Below are 18412 nucleotides of genomic sequence, written 5' to 3'. Positions count from 1 at the left end.
AATAGTGGGATTGACCATTGCATCATAATGCCCCCACGAGGGAAAGGGCGAGCATGTTTGGTGCAACGGGGATTCGATCCCCAACCCTCAGATTAAAAGTCGAACACCTTAACCTACCTGGCCATGCCGGGCCGTTTATTTTATTGAACTATTCAAGTGAAACATTATTAAAACTATATGAAACATGACATTTTATACTGAGTACAAAAGAGAAACAGCTCACACAACATGTTTTTCTCACTGCTACTGATGAATCAAATTTAAACAAATTCATTCTCAAGCAAATTTTTAATCAAACAAATTTTTATTTTGCCAACTGTTACTTCCACTAATTTACTTATATAACCACACCTTTACAGTTATGAAAATATTGAACAGCTGCAAAAATAAATAAAATGATGAAAATCTCTTGCATCTCATGAACCTAATCTAATGTATAATATAAAGAACAGTATTTTAAACCTCAATACAACTGATTATAAAATACATCTCACATACTTTATGAGACAAAAGACAATTTTATTTTCCATTCATAGTAAAAGACTGGGAGTTGTTAGAATAAGATATAGAGACATGATTAAAATGTTAATTCTCCAACAGCATAAATGCCATTTAGACCCTACAAAGAAACACTAAATTTTGAAAATGCTTGTACAATCTACAACGTTAAACCTGTGAAATAATGTCTTATGCCATTTCTCCAACAATAGCTAGAAATAAGGAAATTAAAACTTCATTATTGTACAAAGACATTTTTACTATATCTTGACAACATATTTATTTCATTACATATAATTAGTTGATTTCACTGACTAACCTTGAGCTATAAAAAAAGTGAAACTAAGATGCTTATCATTAATACCAATATCTATTTTGTTATTTGAACATTTGTTTAATTATTAATTAATATAATAATGGGCAAATAATAACTAATCAAAATTATTTTCAATCATGGTATAATGTTTCTAAAAGATTTGAAAATTGGTACTTTCTTCTGATTAATGTATTATGCAGCCCAACAGGATTTAAGATTAAAATTTCCTTGCTGATCATAAAATGATACAACGTTTTAAGGCTGAAATTTTCAACTGATTATGGTATTATGCTGATTGAAATCAAATTTAAATGCTGCAAATTTCTTTACAATCATGATGCTATGCAGTGAGTGAAACATGTTGAAAGGTGGAAATCTGTTTCTATTTCCTACAACTAGGACTAACTGCACTATCTGTCGTTAAGTTTGAAGTGACAGACTAGAAGGGAAAGTAATTAGACAATACCACTCACATAACTCTTGGGCTACTCTTATCAGACTGAATATTGGGATTTGACTATTATTTGGGATTTTTAATTGCTGATAATGAGACTGAAACCACAGAATCCCATATCCACAGTTCACATGGACAAGCTTGACCATGGATGAAATCTTATTTTATGACAATGATATCATAAAGAGGATAACACTAACATAAAATATGCAAAAAAATAGTTCACACAAACTCAGTGATGATAAAAATGTTATAAACTTAAATCGGAATTTTTTGAAACAACATTCACATAAGTTAAAAACAATCTTAACTCTCTCTAGCTCTATTATTGCAGTAAGCCATAAATCAGTCCAAGCAAAAATACTATAAAAATTATAAGTAGTAAAACTGAAACAATACAAAACAAAAGAAAAATGAGGTACACATTATGCAGTTGTTATCATAACAACTAAATGTTACTGAGAAGTTTATATTTTATACATAAAATATATGTATGTCTTCAAGTATTTCCTCATTTTTACTTGTTGCAAATTTGCTTTTTCTGGTAGTTTAATAAAAGTTTTCATCTGAAAATTCTTATTGTCTCTCTGGAAGTGATAATTACAAAAACAATCCAATGTTTCTGGTAAGTCTTCCAGTAACAAAATAAATTTCAGTGGCTATCATACAATACTGCAGGAAATTTTGTTTAATGAGTGAAATGTAAAGTACGTTGGTGCTAAACAAAAGGTATCAGTAATAAACAAAACTGTTCGTTTATCCTTTAAAGATGAAAAACTGTTTTAAGCTCATGTCTAGTTTAAAATATATAACTACAATGAACTTGCAGAATATACCATATAACTGTCTAATAACATCCTTACTTTATGACCATAAAAATAATTTTAAAGTATCCTTTCTAGTCCAGTATCTCTTATTTTTTATTATGGAAAATCACATCATTAATTTTTAAAAATTTTGTTTGATATCTTCTCTTAAAGAAGCTGCAAAATAAAACTAACTGAAGTGTTCATATTTAAAAATTTGTTTTGGATAAAGTAATAAAGATCTAAGGTTTCAACCATAATTTCAACTTCTGTCTCACAACTATTGTAACTTTTAACTGAGGAGTACAAGCTCTAAAGATTAAGACTTGTCAATGTACAAAACAAATCTACAAATATGTGGCCTTTATACATGTTTGTTGCTTATTTTAATCCATAACAGTTTAAAAACAATAAAAATTTTGAATTCAGTTGGATCAAAATCTGTAAAATTAAAAAAATTCAATCAACAGGAATTTTTGTTTATCGACTTCCAAACACCTGAGGCTAATGAATGAAAAGTAGGCTAGATGCCACACATTTTTAAGTTTAATAAATTATTTACCATACATATTTCCTTTTTTTCTTTATAAGGATTTTATGTTTCTAAACTTCTTATTATTTACAAAGAACCCTTCATGATAACATGTTTTCACATACTTTAATACACTGCAGATAATGAAGTAACTGTTTTGATAATTGCTTCACACATTATACACATCTCCACAGGAAATTTGACACAGTGAAGTTTTGCAGTGAACTACATCCTGCATGAGCTATGAAATTAGCCTGTGTGATGAAGAAATTTACTATTGTAAATAAAAAATATTACAGGTATAATTTTTATAACTAAGATATGGTAAGTATTATACATTCATTTTTCATCTAATGATAAATATTTTGTTACAAAACTTCTTCAATAAAATGATTATATTACTGCTAATAAGGATTTGAAACTTGCCATTTAGGTCAATGGACATGGGCAATATTGAACAATGGCATAGCATAAAGCTATATTAGACAGTGGTTTTTATATCACTATACATTGCACATTTACTAAAAAAAAAGTCTAATATGGATTCAAAAACATTCAATGATTATCATATTTTACACTTGAAGTGTCTGTATTTAAGATGTGGTAAAGTTTATGAGAAATTTATTTTATCACTTCCAATGCAAAAAACGGCAACACACTACTACCAGGGCTGGAAAGAAATAAGCAAAATACAATTGACATAATTCCTTTTATGGTAACATCTAAATTCTAGAGAGATGACGATTTTGTCAGAGCGTAATGGAACAATTCTATTTTAAAAATCAACAGATACCATTTTATCAAATAATCTAAGCTAAGTAACAACCTCAATTTTATTATAAACAAATTAATCTTTCCCAAAATCTTTAAATCTCTGATTGTAAAAACATTTAAAAGAAATATTGTTAAATACTGTAACTTTAGTTTACCATATTTAGGTGCAATTTATTTTATGACTGAGAAAAAAAAAGGGGGTTTTCAAGTGTAAATGAGAAGTGTTTTAAGACATAAATTAGAATGAAACAGTTTTACAATGTTAAACAAAACAGGATGAAACAGTTTTACAATGTTAAACAAAACAGGATGAAACAGTTTTACAATGTTAAACAAAACAGGATGAAACAGTTTTACAATGTTAAACAAAACAGGATGAAACAGTTTTACAATGTTAAACAAAACAGGATGATCTTTTACACACATGAAACAGTTTTACAATGTTAAACAAAACAGGATGAAACAGTTTTACAATGTTAAACAAAACAGGATGAAACAGTTTTACAAAACACTGATATTTCACACACACACACACATATATACAAACAATTAATTTACAAACACAGGGAGTATTTTAATTACCAACATATTCTAATTTTTAGTTATTTGCATATTGAAGCCTACATTAAATCAGAAAATGCATATTTGCCATTTTATCATTTAGTTACCATCGTGACCTACAGCTGTGTGGGAACAGCAGGAATCTGTTGACATATGACATCACTAAAACTATCCTCAAACTCAGCTAATATATTAATATTTTAACTGATTTAAAGAAAAGCATGGCTCATGACATTATACATTTCAAATGTATATACAATGATACTTGTACTTTTCTGTACAGTTAGTAAAGACTACATTAAAATTACTTTTTAAAATGGCAGCTAGCTGTAGAAACTAGATGTTAACTATGAATGATAATTACATGCTGGTTGTTTACATGTTTTACCTTTTAAAATGAGAGGTAAAGGTTTTTGCAAAAATGTCTTAAGAAATTTGAAAACAACCTAGCAAGATGACTATTTTACATACTGTTATAAAACACTGTTGTACTACAACTATGCTTAAAATCTGAGCTCTTCTTCATAGTCCTTGTTTCCTGAAAAATGAGAACCCTAGAATATACTGAAGAAATAAAACTCATTTCTCCAATGATACACCCTTACTAGAGTAAAAAATATACAATCAATAAATCAAGTTAAGTTAAAGTTTAAATTATTTCGAACATCAAGAACTTGAAACCGTGGTTCTATCATCATCATTGGACGAGGCTGAATAACATCTTGCCTTCTAACATCTGAATTCTTGACTTGTTTAGACCGTGTATGACACTTGACTCCATTACGTTTACGTTCTCTTTGTCTTTCATTTTTCCACCAGTTTTTCAAACATGTCACTGTTACCTTTGGTCTGAAAATCAAAGTTAACACTTTAAACAAAAATATTTGACTACCTATATCTTTTATATTTTACTTCATCACAAAAAATAAAATATTGTTCAAGAAATAAGCTGACATTTCAGCATGTAATAGATACATTTCAATAAATCACTTAAATTTTAAGTCTTAATAAGTAATACTTTGAAACAAAATTACATACTTTTTGTTTTATGAGAATATTTTATGCCAAAATGAAAAACAAACAAGTTAGTACCTGAATAAATAAATATTAAAAAAGATAAATATATATATTTATTTACTTGTGCATGAATTAGTCTATTTATTAATTTATTTCAATTCTTATTTGCTGTTTCTTACATTTATTCATATTACATTTCCCGTTTGCTTTTTAAACTTTAATAGTTGAAAGGCAAATCAATAAATTCTAATGAATGGTATTATTTCCACCAATGGCTAATCCATTCTACCTAGTAAAATTATATTTATTGTAGGCAAAATAAAAATGTGAAAGTGGTGTCTTACTTATGGCTTGAAAAGTGAAGTTTATACACAAACTCTAACAAGTCGAGAATAGGATAAAGATAGAGTTGACACTATTCGTTATTTTCCACAATGAATGTTTTGTAGTTAGGGTTTAAATGTACGTACAGGTAGTAACTTAAATAAAAAACTTAACTGTAGCCACAGAATTTCTAGGTTTATATGTACAGATTTATTAAAGTTTTATGAAGCTAGCCTAATCATTCCAAGTCAGAAAAAGTGAAACGAAATAATCAAAAGGTTAATTTGCACTGACTGTACAAGAAATTGGAAAAGTACATAACAAAGTAACCTACTGTTCACTTTCACAGATGTGATTTTTGCTCCACTGAAAAACTACTGGATAAAATAGTATGAAATTTTATAATTATTTTCTACAGAATAGGTAGTGTTTGAAAATATTTTTTTCTATATATGATATTTGTATGAATTGACAGCTTAGAGTTTGTATTATAATGCATTGTTATGAATCAATAAAACTAATTATCTTTGTTGTTGGATTTAATTACTAATTTTTATGTCTTCATAAATTATTTTAAGATGTTCCTGTAAAGTCTTTATTTTATAAAACATTAAATTTTATTTCTTGCAGTTTTACTGTGTTTATAAATGTTTGTATACAAGGAATATTATTATTTTTTTTATCCCATGAAAATTATAAGCAGAAGTTTTTTTTTAATTTGAAATTAGGTTTAATTTTATATATGTAGCAAATTAGAGCCCATTTTATATTCATTTAAATATATCGTTTTTGTATTTATATTCAATGGTTTTCTTTGCCCATTCAAGTACAGACTGATATGGTCTTATATAAAAAAGACCTAACATAGTAATATGAAAGTTGATACAGTCCAGTGCAAAAATGACTTTACTAAACTTATCCTGTTACAAAAAACCCTAAGATACTTTAATATTATAATTTAAATGAAGTCAAAAATCAAAAAAGCACGACTTTTAAAAGCTTAACAAAAATCAGTATTTTAACTGAAATGAAAGTACACCTTTCCTTCTAACAACATACCATGCTGAGCTTTTATTAGTTTATTTCAACTCTATTGAACTAAATCAGTTTTTACAGTAAAAAGCATGAAAGCCTTCATGAAATATTTAAATGAATATTTAGATTCTTGAAGCTGAAAGATAGACAATTACTTCACACGACAAGTGATTTTAAAAAAACAATGATTGACTAAAGTTTTATAAAAAAATATACTTTTAAACAGGAACAAATTAGCATTAGAAATGTCCTTTCCTTGACTTTTGTTTTTGTATAACTTGGCACCTGTAGCCATATTTTGCTCAGAAACAATTCAAGAAATTCATAAACACTAACACTTTTGTGGAAATGGTCTGAAACTGAAAATTTTTTTAAATTTTCTGTATAACATTTAATAAATAAACCTTTTTCACAGAATAAATTTAAACACTGAATAAATTTTTCTTAATTTGTGGAGAAAATGCTTGGAAATTTATTTCTACATACATATTTTTTAATATAATGGTGCAAGTTTGCCCTTGAGGCAGACTGCACCCATTCACCAACGAGTCAGTTCAAACTACAAGAATAAAGTGTACACAATCACATTTGTTTGCAACTTAAAAGAACAGGTCAATTTCCAATCAGTTTATGGTATCATAAACATGGTTATGTCCTATAATCACCATATGAAAAAGGAATTCTTAGATTTGATGATGTATTACAATTTTAAGTTACCTAATTTTCTGCTTCTTGTGAAACCAAATAACATTATATGTTTAATATTTTATGAGATTAATTAAGAAGTGTTTGATGTGAAAAACTGTTAACATACAAAATGCTTTTGGTGTCTACTTCTCAAAACTTTTAAAATGTTTTTTCAATAATGTTTAGAATATTACTGTTACTTAACAACTGTTGTCATATTATAATATAGTTACAATACTAACTATACTATTATTCTACTTTTTGACATATATTACTTAAGAAAAATAAAATATGAAAGACAGTTTTACCACAAAATAAATAAAAATTAAAGTGGTTGAGTTGAAAGGATACAAAATTTGATAAAAGTGTTAAAATAAAATAAACTGGAAGTTTCATCTACATGTTAGAATATTAAGAGTGCTGGATACAGTGCATGTGTTAATGAAAGTTTATTTATGTGGATCATCCTGTATCATGTTTATTTCTGGATGTTTTACTTAGTGAGTATATCATTCATATACCTTTTTTGTTAAGATAGAAATTGTGAATGACTTTTAGTTGTCTATACCTAATGTTCTATGTTTGTATGAAAAGTATTCTGCTGAGGTGATTTCGTCTTGTTGACATTTATACAATGCATTAACCCTATTTCTACAGGTCATGGACCAAAGGCAATTTCAAGTTCTTTCAATTTTTTCTGTGCGTGTCTCTCCACATATATTGCATGTGATTTGATTTCATTTTTGTTTCACTCTGTTTCCTTTGACATAGCACTTTTTTTTATCACATTTTGATTTTTAATATGAACAGTGAGCTAATTGTTTTCTTAGTGTTTTACACAGTTTTCGTGTTATGTTCATTGTCAATTGCAATTGTTTAATAACTTTTGTGAACTTTGGTTGTGATTACGTTGCTTGTGATAAGAACATTTCTTACAGAGGTGTTTTTGTATACCTTTTTACATTTCCAGACCTACTAATGTGTTTTATTGTGATTTAAAAACTTTAATGACATAATATTCAAGATATTCATTTCGTAAATATTAATGTTTTAAAGTATTTTTGTGCTGTTTGAATACCATCATGTGTGGAACAGTTTCAATTTATTTTCTTAGGTTTTCCTATTATTATTCCCCTTTTGATTTGCTCAGGGTGATATGATGTATAATGGAAAAATATCAGTTTATAACATTTTATGTTATACACTGAAATGTGTACTTGTATCTCTTGAGCTTTCATTAAAGTTACATTAAATGCTTGTAGTTATGAAGAGTCCTGAACTAGAGAATACTTTGTGTGTTAAGATGATAATCAGATTCACAACTGTCACTAGTCATTTTATCAAAGGTTTCAAACATAGAAAACTTTAACTAGTTTGATAAATAAGTGCAACCTGACAAATATTTAATACTCATTTACAAGATAACAAAGTCTCATTTAACACAATTTTTTCAATAACTGTCTTCAAGGTAAAGTAACTAACAAGTAGTTCTGAAGCTCTTTTAACAACAAACTTAAATTGAGAACAGTTGTATTCCTGGTGAAAAAAAAAGTTTATAATAACAAATACTGCAATATTTGTCATAAAAGTATTAAAAGTGTGAGCTGATACAAAATTACAGTACTGGAACTGAAATGGATGGACAAATCTTGTATTTCTCCAAGAGGAACAGGTATGAAAGAAATCCAAATACACAATAACTGTTCTGAAGATATACTAATAAAACTCTTACTTGTGCCACAGATAGGCAAATATGAAATAACAAGAAAATACTACAGACATTGTACCTTAAGCAATGTAATTTTGAAAATGAGTCAAGTTTTAAATTTCCAAACAAGTTTAATTCTCATGAATCCTGCTAATCAGAGGGTTCTGAAACAAAGTTTACCTCTCTTGTTGACGCAGCGTTGTTTCATTTAGGATGTCAGTATACATTTGGAGTGTTCTCAGTGATGGATTCCTACATGCTTGATACCATTCTCTCATAACTGGTAATTCTTTAGAGGGATGAAATGTCATTCTACCATCATGAGGATGAGTGTCCTTTGTAATAAATCCACTAGCACCTGGCAAAGATAAGGGTTAGTTCAAAGGTGTATCACTGCAACATAAAAATGTAAAGACACAATAAACAATATTTTTAATACAAAACATATAGTACACTACTGTAAAAAATGTTTATTCCTGCAATTTCACTGAACAATGAACCAAATTTCTTGTTTCTCAAAGCCCAATCCCTTTTATGGGAGAGGGGTAATGGCAGAGAAAGGAATAGCTTGTCAGCTGTAAAGGCCTGGCAAAAATCTGGAAAAACTGGTAGACAGGGACTATGGAAAGACTACATGGGCATTCATTCATCCCTTCACCAATAAGATTTGACTTCATAAACCAATGAGGAATTACAAATAAATTAGAACAAAGATGATTAACTAAATAAGTATGTTTGGTTTTCTCAACAACTGATAAAGAGGGACATTTGTTTTTCCTTCAGCAAGCTGATGGAACGAAAAACAGAGAAAATACTGTACCAGAATTTTCAGCCTACACTACCATATATCGCTCCAATGAAAGGTTCTTAATTGGATCATATTAATTATTTTTCTTAATTTGAAAAACAATGCTTTTTTGCTTAGTGTTATCTGTTATTTTAACAGATAAATTTCAATAGTTTTGTTTATTAATTACTTCAGTCAATGATCTGCTTACTTAGTTAACAATAGCAAAAATCTGGTTAACTCTTTTGCCCTAGTTATCTTTTACTATGCTGTGTTCTGAGAAGATAAGAGTAATTTTTATTAAGAGTACAAGCAACATTCCAGTGAGAAATGTAACAACTAGCTTGAATGAATTTGTAATAGCTCTGTCTCATGGAAAGCCAGAAAAGGTTGTGAGAGGTAGGGAAAATTGACTACTTTTTGCATGTTATTAGTCTAGTTTGTTTTTTTAAATAATTTTGAATGTTAACATAAAATTACATCTCACAGGCAAATGAAAATAAATAATGAATATATTCATGGGCAAATTTTAGTTTATTAAAAGTACTTCACAAAAAAAAATAATTTTTTGTATGTGAAAGACTGATAATAACTGAAAGACCACAAGATTTTGTGAAGATATACAGTGTATATTGAAAGTTAGAAGTATTAAATATATATACAAGTACAAAGAGGTCACATATGGTCAGTCAAGTTGACTGAGCCAATGTTGAAAGAGTTAAAGATTTCATTCTTTAGTTACTTATAAGTTAACAAATTAAACAATGACAGTAGTGTCTGATAATAATTGAATAATCAAGTAAAAAAAATATGTATGTTATTTTCTACTTTTTTTTAAGCAGCCAAATCATCTAACTAGACAAATGACTTTTTAGAAGTGGAATCTTCTGAACATTTGTCCAGAGGACTATGGAACTGAATGCTTCCCAGAAGGATCCATGGCCAGCACCCCAATCTGATGGTTCTGAGGAGGAAAAGCTCACCTGGTTTGAAAATTACTTTAAGTTGTTTCATTTTTAATGCCCTAAAATGCATTTCCAATAATACTTACATCACACTTATAGCTATTACTCAACTGCCAGGGTTTCTTCCCTTACTCATCTAAGCATAGGTCTGACTTCTTCTCACTTGCTCTAGTCTTTTATACCCCACTGAATTATTCTCCACCTATGTTAATGCACCATCTATCCTGATACTGTATAAAAGCACCTAATACAGATAATGTTTTCACTTCATTTTCTGTATAGTGGTACCATTATGTGGGGTTAGAATGAAAGAGCTGGTAACTAGGCTTCTGCATGGATCTCAATCTGTAACTACAGAGAGATGTGTTTGGAGCCACAGGAATCGTGATCGGAATGCAAGCAACAATGAAGTAAACAAACCTTCTCCTTAACCTGAAGAAGTATGAAAGGTTACACCCCAGGCAAGGAATGATGTGATTGTGTATGTCATAACTAAACCTGAGGAAAGAGAACTGGAATTATGAACACTCACCCTCAATCCTCAACCATGTGGACAAGGTAAATTCTACATGCTACAAGAATTATAAGAAGGACGTGGAAAAGCTCTGCTCAACTTAGGACCCAGGACAGAACCACTCTGCATTTGGAATTATGAGAAGACAGCAGACCATCTTCCATGAACAATGTACTGAACCAATATTGACTAAAACAACAGGTCCACTCTTAACCCAACCAGAGAGTTGAGCATCAAATTTGGTATTATCACAAGTAGATTCCTGCATAGGCTGGTGTCACTCCTGCTGATGTCTGAGGAAAAAATGGGTAGAAGGATCCCCAACTTTGCCCTCTTCCCCAAGAGTAAAGGTATTCACTCTAACATGCTGGAGGAAAAAAAAACAACTGTGCACAACACTAGAGACTGGAAACAGGGTGTGGTATGGACTCTCTAGTTCCACTAGTAGAATCTAGGGGGTAAGGTATACTGGAAGGTCTTGAGGAACAGTGCAATAGAGGAACCAAGCAAAAAGGAAAATTGACCCAAATTTATTCAATACCAATAATCAGCAGGGTTGGGCAGTATTCCCTTATGATTTACTCATGATAGTCTATGAATTGCAGTCCAGCATAGTACAGTTATACCACCTGTTCAGCCACTTGGCAATTATATGGAACACCTCATTTCTACAGAGCTTGTTGCACCCTGTGTAAAGTATATTGAATTAATGGTTGCTAGTATGGGATTGGTTTAATAGAAGCACACCTGCATGAGCAATACTTGCCACAGAGTATGATCCTATGAAAATAAAGGACCTTAAAAGGTAGCAATAAAAACACTCACCCTTCTATAATCTAGCAGAAATGATTAAGACAATTACAAGGGGAAGGCAAAATACTTCAGACTAAGATACCTCTATACCATGAAAACAATGCACATACCAATCTGCACAATTTTCTCCAGCAAGCAATTCATCTGAGCTGTTAAGAAATTTGATTAGACGTGACTAGCAAGTTCCTTACTTTCAAAGAGAGTCCAAAATAAAAATTTTTTGTCTTGCATCTTTAAAGGCATTAGTGCAGGCACCAAACCCTTCAAGACTCTCACTGCACATGACCACAATCACAATTTAATTAGTCATAGAAGTGAAAAAACGTGATCAGATGAATTGGTGAAAAGTATCCTCTTTTTTGCTTGACAACATTTTGTGTAAAAAGAACTGGTTTGAGTATATAAAAAGAATGACAAAGTGTTCCTGTTCAAACAGCACAAATCACTCCAACCTGCAATGTCTGCAGGTCAGTAGCCAGGAAAAATAGAACTTCAGGTAAAGGGGACACATAGCATATAAGAATCAGGTCAGAAATAGCTGTTGAGAAAGAGAATGTAACATAACCTTAATAAACGTGTTACATAATTGAAATGGTGGTTTAGAACCAGGGACCCAAATTGACTTGAAGAATCTGGAGGGTACCGAGAACTAAAGAATATGTAATTACCATTATCAAATGGTAGTCAACAAGGCTGCCTTAAACAGGGCAGTAATGGAAGATGCAGAAATCCCTGCCAAAGAGCCAGGTAAAAAAAAGGAAATATAATTGGATTTTCTGACTGAAGTGTGTTCAACCTCTTTTCAATACACCATTGCCAATATGCACGTCATCTCCATTGATATATGTTCATCTTAGAACTAAGGAAAAACTGAGACAGATGTATGGTAACCTTATAAATTGAGATTTGATGACATGTAAAAGACAGCATAATCTTTATGCCTGAATCTTAAAGTTCTGCATAGCTGCATGTACAATGTTAAATCATGGCAGTCTCCACAGCTGTATCTTAAAGAAGTGGAAGAGGTAAACACTCAAGAAGGTATTGCAGAAGCAGCCAATCTGGTGTTATCAACAGGACTCAACAATGGGTTTGTACAAATTATACTTAGTAATCTGGATAACAAAGGAATTGGAGGTAAAGTCTATAGTTGTAATCCCATGCTGTCCTGATGGAATGCATCTACTGCCAAAGTCCAAAGGTGAGGCAAATTGTTAGTAGTTGGGTGACCCAATGAGAAGCCAACCCACCAACAAGGTTTGGAAAATTAGAGCAAATCCAACAGAATCTTGTGATGTAGCACCTATTCTGCCAGAATAATCTGTCTGAATTTAGATAATTGATCTGCTACTACAGTAATCACTCATGGAACATATCAAGCTAGTAGGGTGTTATGACAATATGGTAGGAATGGTCTCAAGAAAGGTTGTCTAAAACTTGCAAATAAGCAGCTCTGGACCAAGTGCCTCTGATGAGAATCACAAGACATCACCATGGAATTATCAGAGTGAAGCTTAATGATTTCTCTTACCCAGCCCAGATCATGAGACATGGACTTTTGAAGAGCAAGAAGAACTAAAATACTGTACAGTTGGAATATGTACCCCATCTTTGAAGCACAACATTTGTGAAGAGATGAAATTCTGGATGAGGTGGCAGTAGAGAAACCCATGTCTTAGTAGTGTTGACATAATAACCTTGTGATATTAAAGAATGGTCCCAAATAAGTAGACTGGGAAATCTAGTGAATTGATGTTTGTGTTATCTTGGTTGCACAAATACCATTAAAAAGAGATGGGATAGGAGAGATCTGGTTTTGCTTCATGCCTGAAATTGGATTTTTATTATTACAAGACTAGATAACATGGATAACCTCTAAAGTATCTCTGAATTACTGTTATCATGCTGAAAAATGCTGTTAGTGACACTTTGTTTGAGAAAAAAGTGATAACTATTTGATTAAGGTGCCTATATACAATACCAAGATAGAGGACACATTGACATAAAGTAGAATTGTCGTGAGATAAATACTGCCTAAGGAAAATGAGTGGAGCAAGTGAAACAAAATCAGACTTATGCTTAAGTGGAAAAGGAAAAAATCCTGGAAGCTGAGTAACAGCTATAAGTGTTTTCTGAAAGAACAATGCATACTTCATCTTTTCTAACTTCCAAGGTCACTTCTCTTATGATTTACATCAACAGTTATTTTTTACTGATTTACTCAAACTTTAAGAAGATCCTGAGCATCCATTGACAACCATTTTCATTATTCACTCTAGAAACTGTGTTGATGTTAAGGTGTTTGATTAGCTGATTCATTAATAAATTACACAAATAAGTTGTCAGTTGTCTAGCCTTTACGCATTTTGTTTGTGGACAATTACATACTTTTTACAAACAGCACATCTCTATTATTTTAATATTTTTGACTGCACAAAGCATATTTTTTAATCAACAATTTTGTATTCTTCTGAACATTTTTAAGAAATTGAATGTGGAAATTAACAGATCAATAAAAGAGTTATATTTGTGTAATGAAAGTATGATAACTGTAGTAATCAAACAGAATTATATATGATAATAGAATACTATGAAAAGTTAGTATGCTTAACAGATTGGAATTGTAACTTCCAATAGTTCTTTGATAAAGATGAAAAATAAATTCATTCATCTACTAAGAAAGTTTTTTGAAGAAAAAGTATAGAAAATGACTGAACAGATGAACACTTACCTAAGTTTTGTCGTCGAAATTCTATGTACCACTTTCCAAATTCTTTACATTTTTCTCGCCCAATTTTCATTTTCGTTTTGTTATTGGCAATGTTTGACAATACTGGCTATGACAAATAAAAATTGCAAATCAAAGTTTTGACAATTTTAGAAATGTTAGCATTTTTCTTACCTGCAAATGTATTTATAATAGATATTTATCTCTCTGCTTTTACTATGCATATACCTGCTGAGAAATTTCCTTCACATGCAGCAAGACTTGAATAAACTCCCACCCCTACACGTGGCCACTTGTCTTGTGTAAGCCAACGATGTAATCATCTTAATGCTGTAGTCTTCAACTAATTGAAGAGTGGCACATCTTCCATGTGTAGTAACCTACATAACACTAGCATATCATCATAGACTTATTCTTTATAAAGCAAGAATATGCAGAAGTGAGAATGTGGTAGGTGTTTATCTAAAACATAATTTCGTTAGCAATGACATTTACCTCTCTGCATCATGAAGAGCTAAATTATACACTAATGATGGTGAGAGGCCACTTCTGATCAATTTATAAAGATGACATCCTTCCTGAAATAGCAACAAAAAGGGAAAGTCTCCAGGGTGTGACCCCCATGAGACCAAGGATCACCTAATGGAGCAGCAATTGGTAGGGCACTGTATCCATTTCAAGTGGGGAATACTCTCCATTGAACAGTTTTTCTGTTTTTATAGTACTGTTATTACAGAAAAATCTAATGTCAGTGGTTACGCATCACCAAAGTGAGTAAAAAATTAAAATGTGTAGTGTGGCTAAGCCTTTAGTTCTTTCCATTTCGGCCAAATACATACTTGAGATCAATACTATAACTATAAGAAAGGGAGGAGAATCCCTCACTTATGTCATAAAGCTCCATCCAGTTAAAAATGGTTGGAAGATATTGTAATGGGGTGTCCTGCACAAAACTTCCAGTTAACACCACAGACTTACATCTCAACAGAGTTGTGTGCCCATCAGTCTTACCAGATAGAAGGCACCACTTGCAAAGGAAACTTTCCATATAGGCTTTTAAAGAGGTACTTGGGGATTTGGGAAGTAAAATTTCTCTTGTGCTCTACAAGAAGAATGGAAGAGGGGAATTCAAATAGGGGCAAACACCTGAGAGAGTACATTAAACAGCTGTCATCAAGTATGAACATAAGAAATTGAGTTCTCACTAAAAAAGAATGCAATGGATTACTGTGATTAGTGCCAACTAGTTGGGAGGGCAGAATTACTACATCTGTTGCTGTCTCTCTTTCTGTCTTTCTTTATATTTAAAGGCATGGAAATTATCAAAACATCTAAAAAGATTTACCACTAAAACAGTTACACGGAAAATGTGTCTCTATGGTAGTCACTGAGCAGGGTTGGGTGGGATTAACGGTGCACCTATTTCCTGCTCCATATGAACTTGGGGTAAATATTCTCTATATGGTTATGCTGGCCACATGGTAGAATCTGATTGTATCAAAAATAATGAAGAGATTATTAGTTTAACATGTGATGTAATTTGTTTTTCTTACCCCTCTTGTTCAGATGTTAAATACTAACATGGTGTATTCATGGAAAGTGCTACAAACATGAACTTGTACAATATCAGTGACGGAGAAGAATAAGATAAAACTAGCAAACTCACTACACCAAAGCCTCTTGGTAGATGGTGACTGAAGGGAAGTAAAACCAAGGGGCAAAATAAATTACCCAGTTACGTAAGTAATACATTAGATATTATCCATGTGCTAGCCTACAAGACCTCCTTCAATGGTTGGTATCAAAAGGATGCAAGAGAGCCTGAAATATGTTAAATCTATTGTGAGATGATGTTAAAATGAATACAGTCAAATTCACACAAAGAACAATAAGCTAGACCAGGGGAGTTGCATAGCCTTGTTAGAAGTAGCTTGGGATAACATTAATTTTATTTCCTCAATTACATTTTCATGTCGCGAGTGCCAAAAGGTTGGGAACCCCTGAGCTAGACAGATGAGCTGGTAAATCCAATCAGTTAAAGTGAATGGGGTAAAGTACAGAGAGGAGATATGCCATTGTAAAATGAACAATGACAGTTTCTATGAAATAGGGCAGTCTGTGCAAAGTTGAATAGGATATAAAAGATTATTAGTATTGGAACAATTGTACAAAGAAGAAATATAAACAAGATAGAAAGGAGAAAACATGTGATCATCCTTCTGGACACCCAATGTGGTAGGAAGAAGAGTTGTCAAGGAACATTATCAGCCAGATGATATAATATAGAGTACAAGAGAAACGCCTTAGGTGTAAATGTCCAAATGACAGCAATCACAAACAAATGGAAAGAGAAAAAGGGGAAAACCCAGGTGAATGTGCTGACTGTCATCCCAATAAAGTAGTTTTAGAATGAGAAAGTATAGTTCCTGAGAGTTAATTTAAGAAACCACTGTAGATCTGTCTGAGTCATCTGTCATCACGAGAGAAGTTAGAAAACCCAATAAGCTGCAGAACTTTATAGACTGTAAAATTAAAATGTAGAGATAAGCCTCTAGAAAGTGGTAGTGTCAAAAAGCTCCTCAAACTGTTAATAAAAAAAGGCATTGGAGTGGAGATGCAAGGCAAGTTGAGAGTGAGGAGTGGAAGACAAGAAAGGCATTGAAACAGTGAGAGATGAGATAATAGGATAGAAAAGCATCTGTGTGAGCAGGAATCTTAGAGGATGAGGAAAACAGAAAATGTTAGAGGATGGAGACAAATGAAATGAAGGATTAAGAGTCATCATGGTTCATTTGTGAAAGAGACAAAATGTCATATAACTGATTTGGAAGTGTAGCATACATAGGAGGAGGTACCTGTTCCTCATCAGGGAGAGAAGAACTGGTAGAGAAAGCAGGTGGAAACAGGCTGGTTAAAATCATCCACAATCAAGGCTAACAAGGAAACAAAATTATAAGGGACCTGATCCAGAAAAGGAGTAGGCAGAAAGAAACCAACCATCTGATGTATGGTAGAAGTAAGATCACAAACAAATAATGTACCTTCAGTTGCTACTGATACAGGTGTACTCTATTTCTCACAAGGAAAATTTAAGATTAAGGACATAAAATCAATGTAATTTTGACAATTCAAGGTCAATTGGGAATCCACAAGCACATGATTATTGTTATTATTATATTTATATCAACATATAAAGGAATCATAGTGATTACAGAAAATAAAAAAGGCAAAACAAGTGCAAAAGTAATATAACATTAAAGAAAGAAAGTTCAAAAAGTGCAAGAAAACTAATGTCTGAACACAGGCAATGCTGAGGAAAGACAGAACTTATGATCATAAGCTAGTGCTCTTTAGAATTACTTAACATGAAAGCTGAGTGATTCTCCTATTGGTGCAAGGCTACAGTATTAGGACAATGACATTATACACTGGCATAATATACATGAAAACAGGTAAGGGTGTTAGTTTGTTCAAGATTTGTGGTATGCATAGAAAATTCTATGCTAGCTGCATGAAGGATAATAACTCTTAGTGGTTCAGAGTGGTAAGTAGTGTTTCTGAAGTTCACTTCATTACTATTAGTATTTTACAAATCACAAGGAAGCTGATAAAATTTTTCAAAAAATATAAACAATAATACTAATTACACTAAGAGTGATATTTGAAAGTATTTAGCTGTGACAGATAAAAATGAGAAGTATAATAATATATGTATAAGCAAAAGCAGACAACTGAGTTGGTCACTGCAAAAATAGTTTAAGTTTGGTTTTCACAAATATTTAGAGCAAACTGGAGTTTCACAAATCCTAATTAATCAGAAACATTAATAAATGTGAATTTCTATAGCTATCTGTAAAAGTTTTCATGGAAAAATCTAATTACTTAACATGTAA

The 18412-nt window shown here is 31.5% G+C and overlaps 1 protein-coding gene across 4 annotated transcripts in view; it reads right to left on the bottom strand.

Moving 5' to 3' along the window:
• Positions 1–285: 285 nt before the first annotated feature.
• Positions 286–18412, bottom strand: part of LOC143233466 (homeobox protein dve-1-like) — an 81289-nt gene continuing 63162 nt past the window's right edge. For all 4 annotated transcript variants that reach the window (XM_076469722.1, XM_076469719.1, XM_076469720.1 and 1 more), the window contains 3 exons: positions 14523–14628; positions 8893–9070; positions 286–4790 (listed from right to left, as the gene is read on the bottom strand). In XM_076469722.1, coding sequence (XP_076325837.1) covers positions 4574–4790; positions 8893–9070; positions 14523–14628 — 501 coding nt within the window. In that variant the 3' untranslated portion in view covers positions 286–4573. The remainder of the gene's footprint in view (positions 4791–8892; positions 9071–14522; positions 14629–18412) is intronic.

This window comes from Tachypleus tridentatus, chromosome 12, assembly GCF_004210375.1.
Source record: "Tachypleus tridentatus isolate NWPU-2018 chromosome 12, ASM421037v1, whole genome shotgun sequence".
Taxonomy (NCBI): domain Eukaryota; kingdom Metazoa; phylum Arthropoda; class Merostomata; order Xiphosura; family Limulidae; genus Tachypleus; species Tachypleus tridentatus.
Note: the sequence above shows the minus strand (reverse complement) of the source record. Positions and strands in the feature narration are given on the sequence as shown.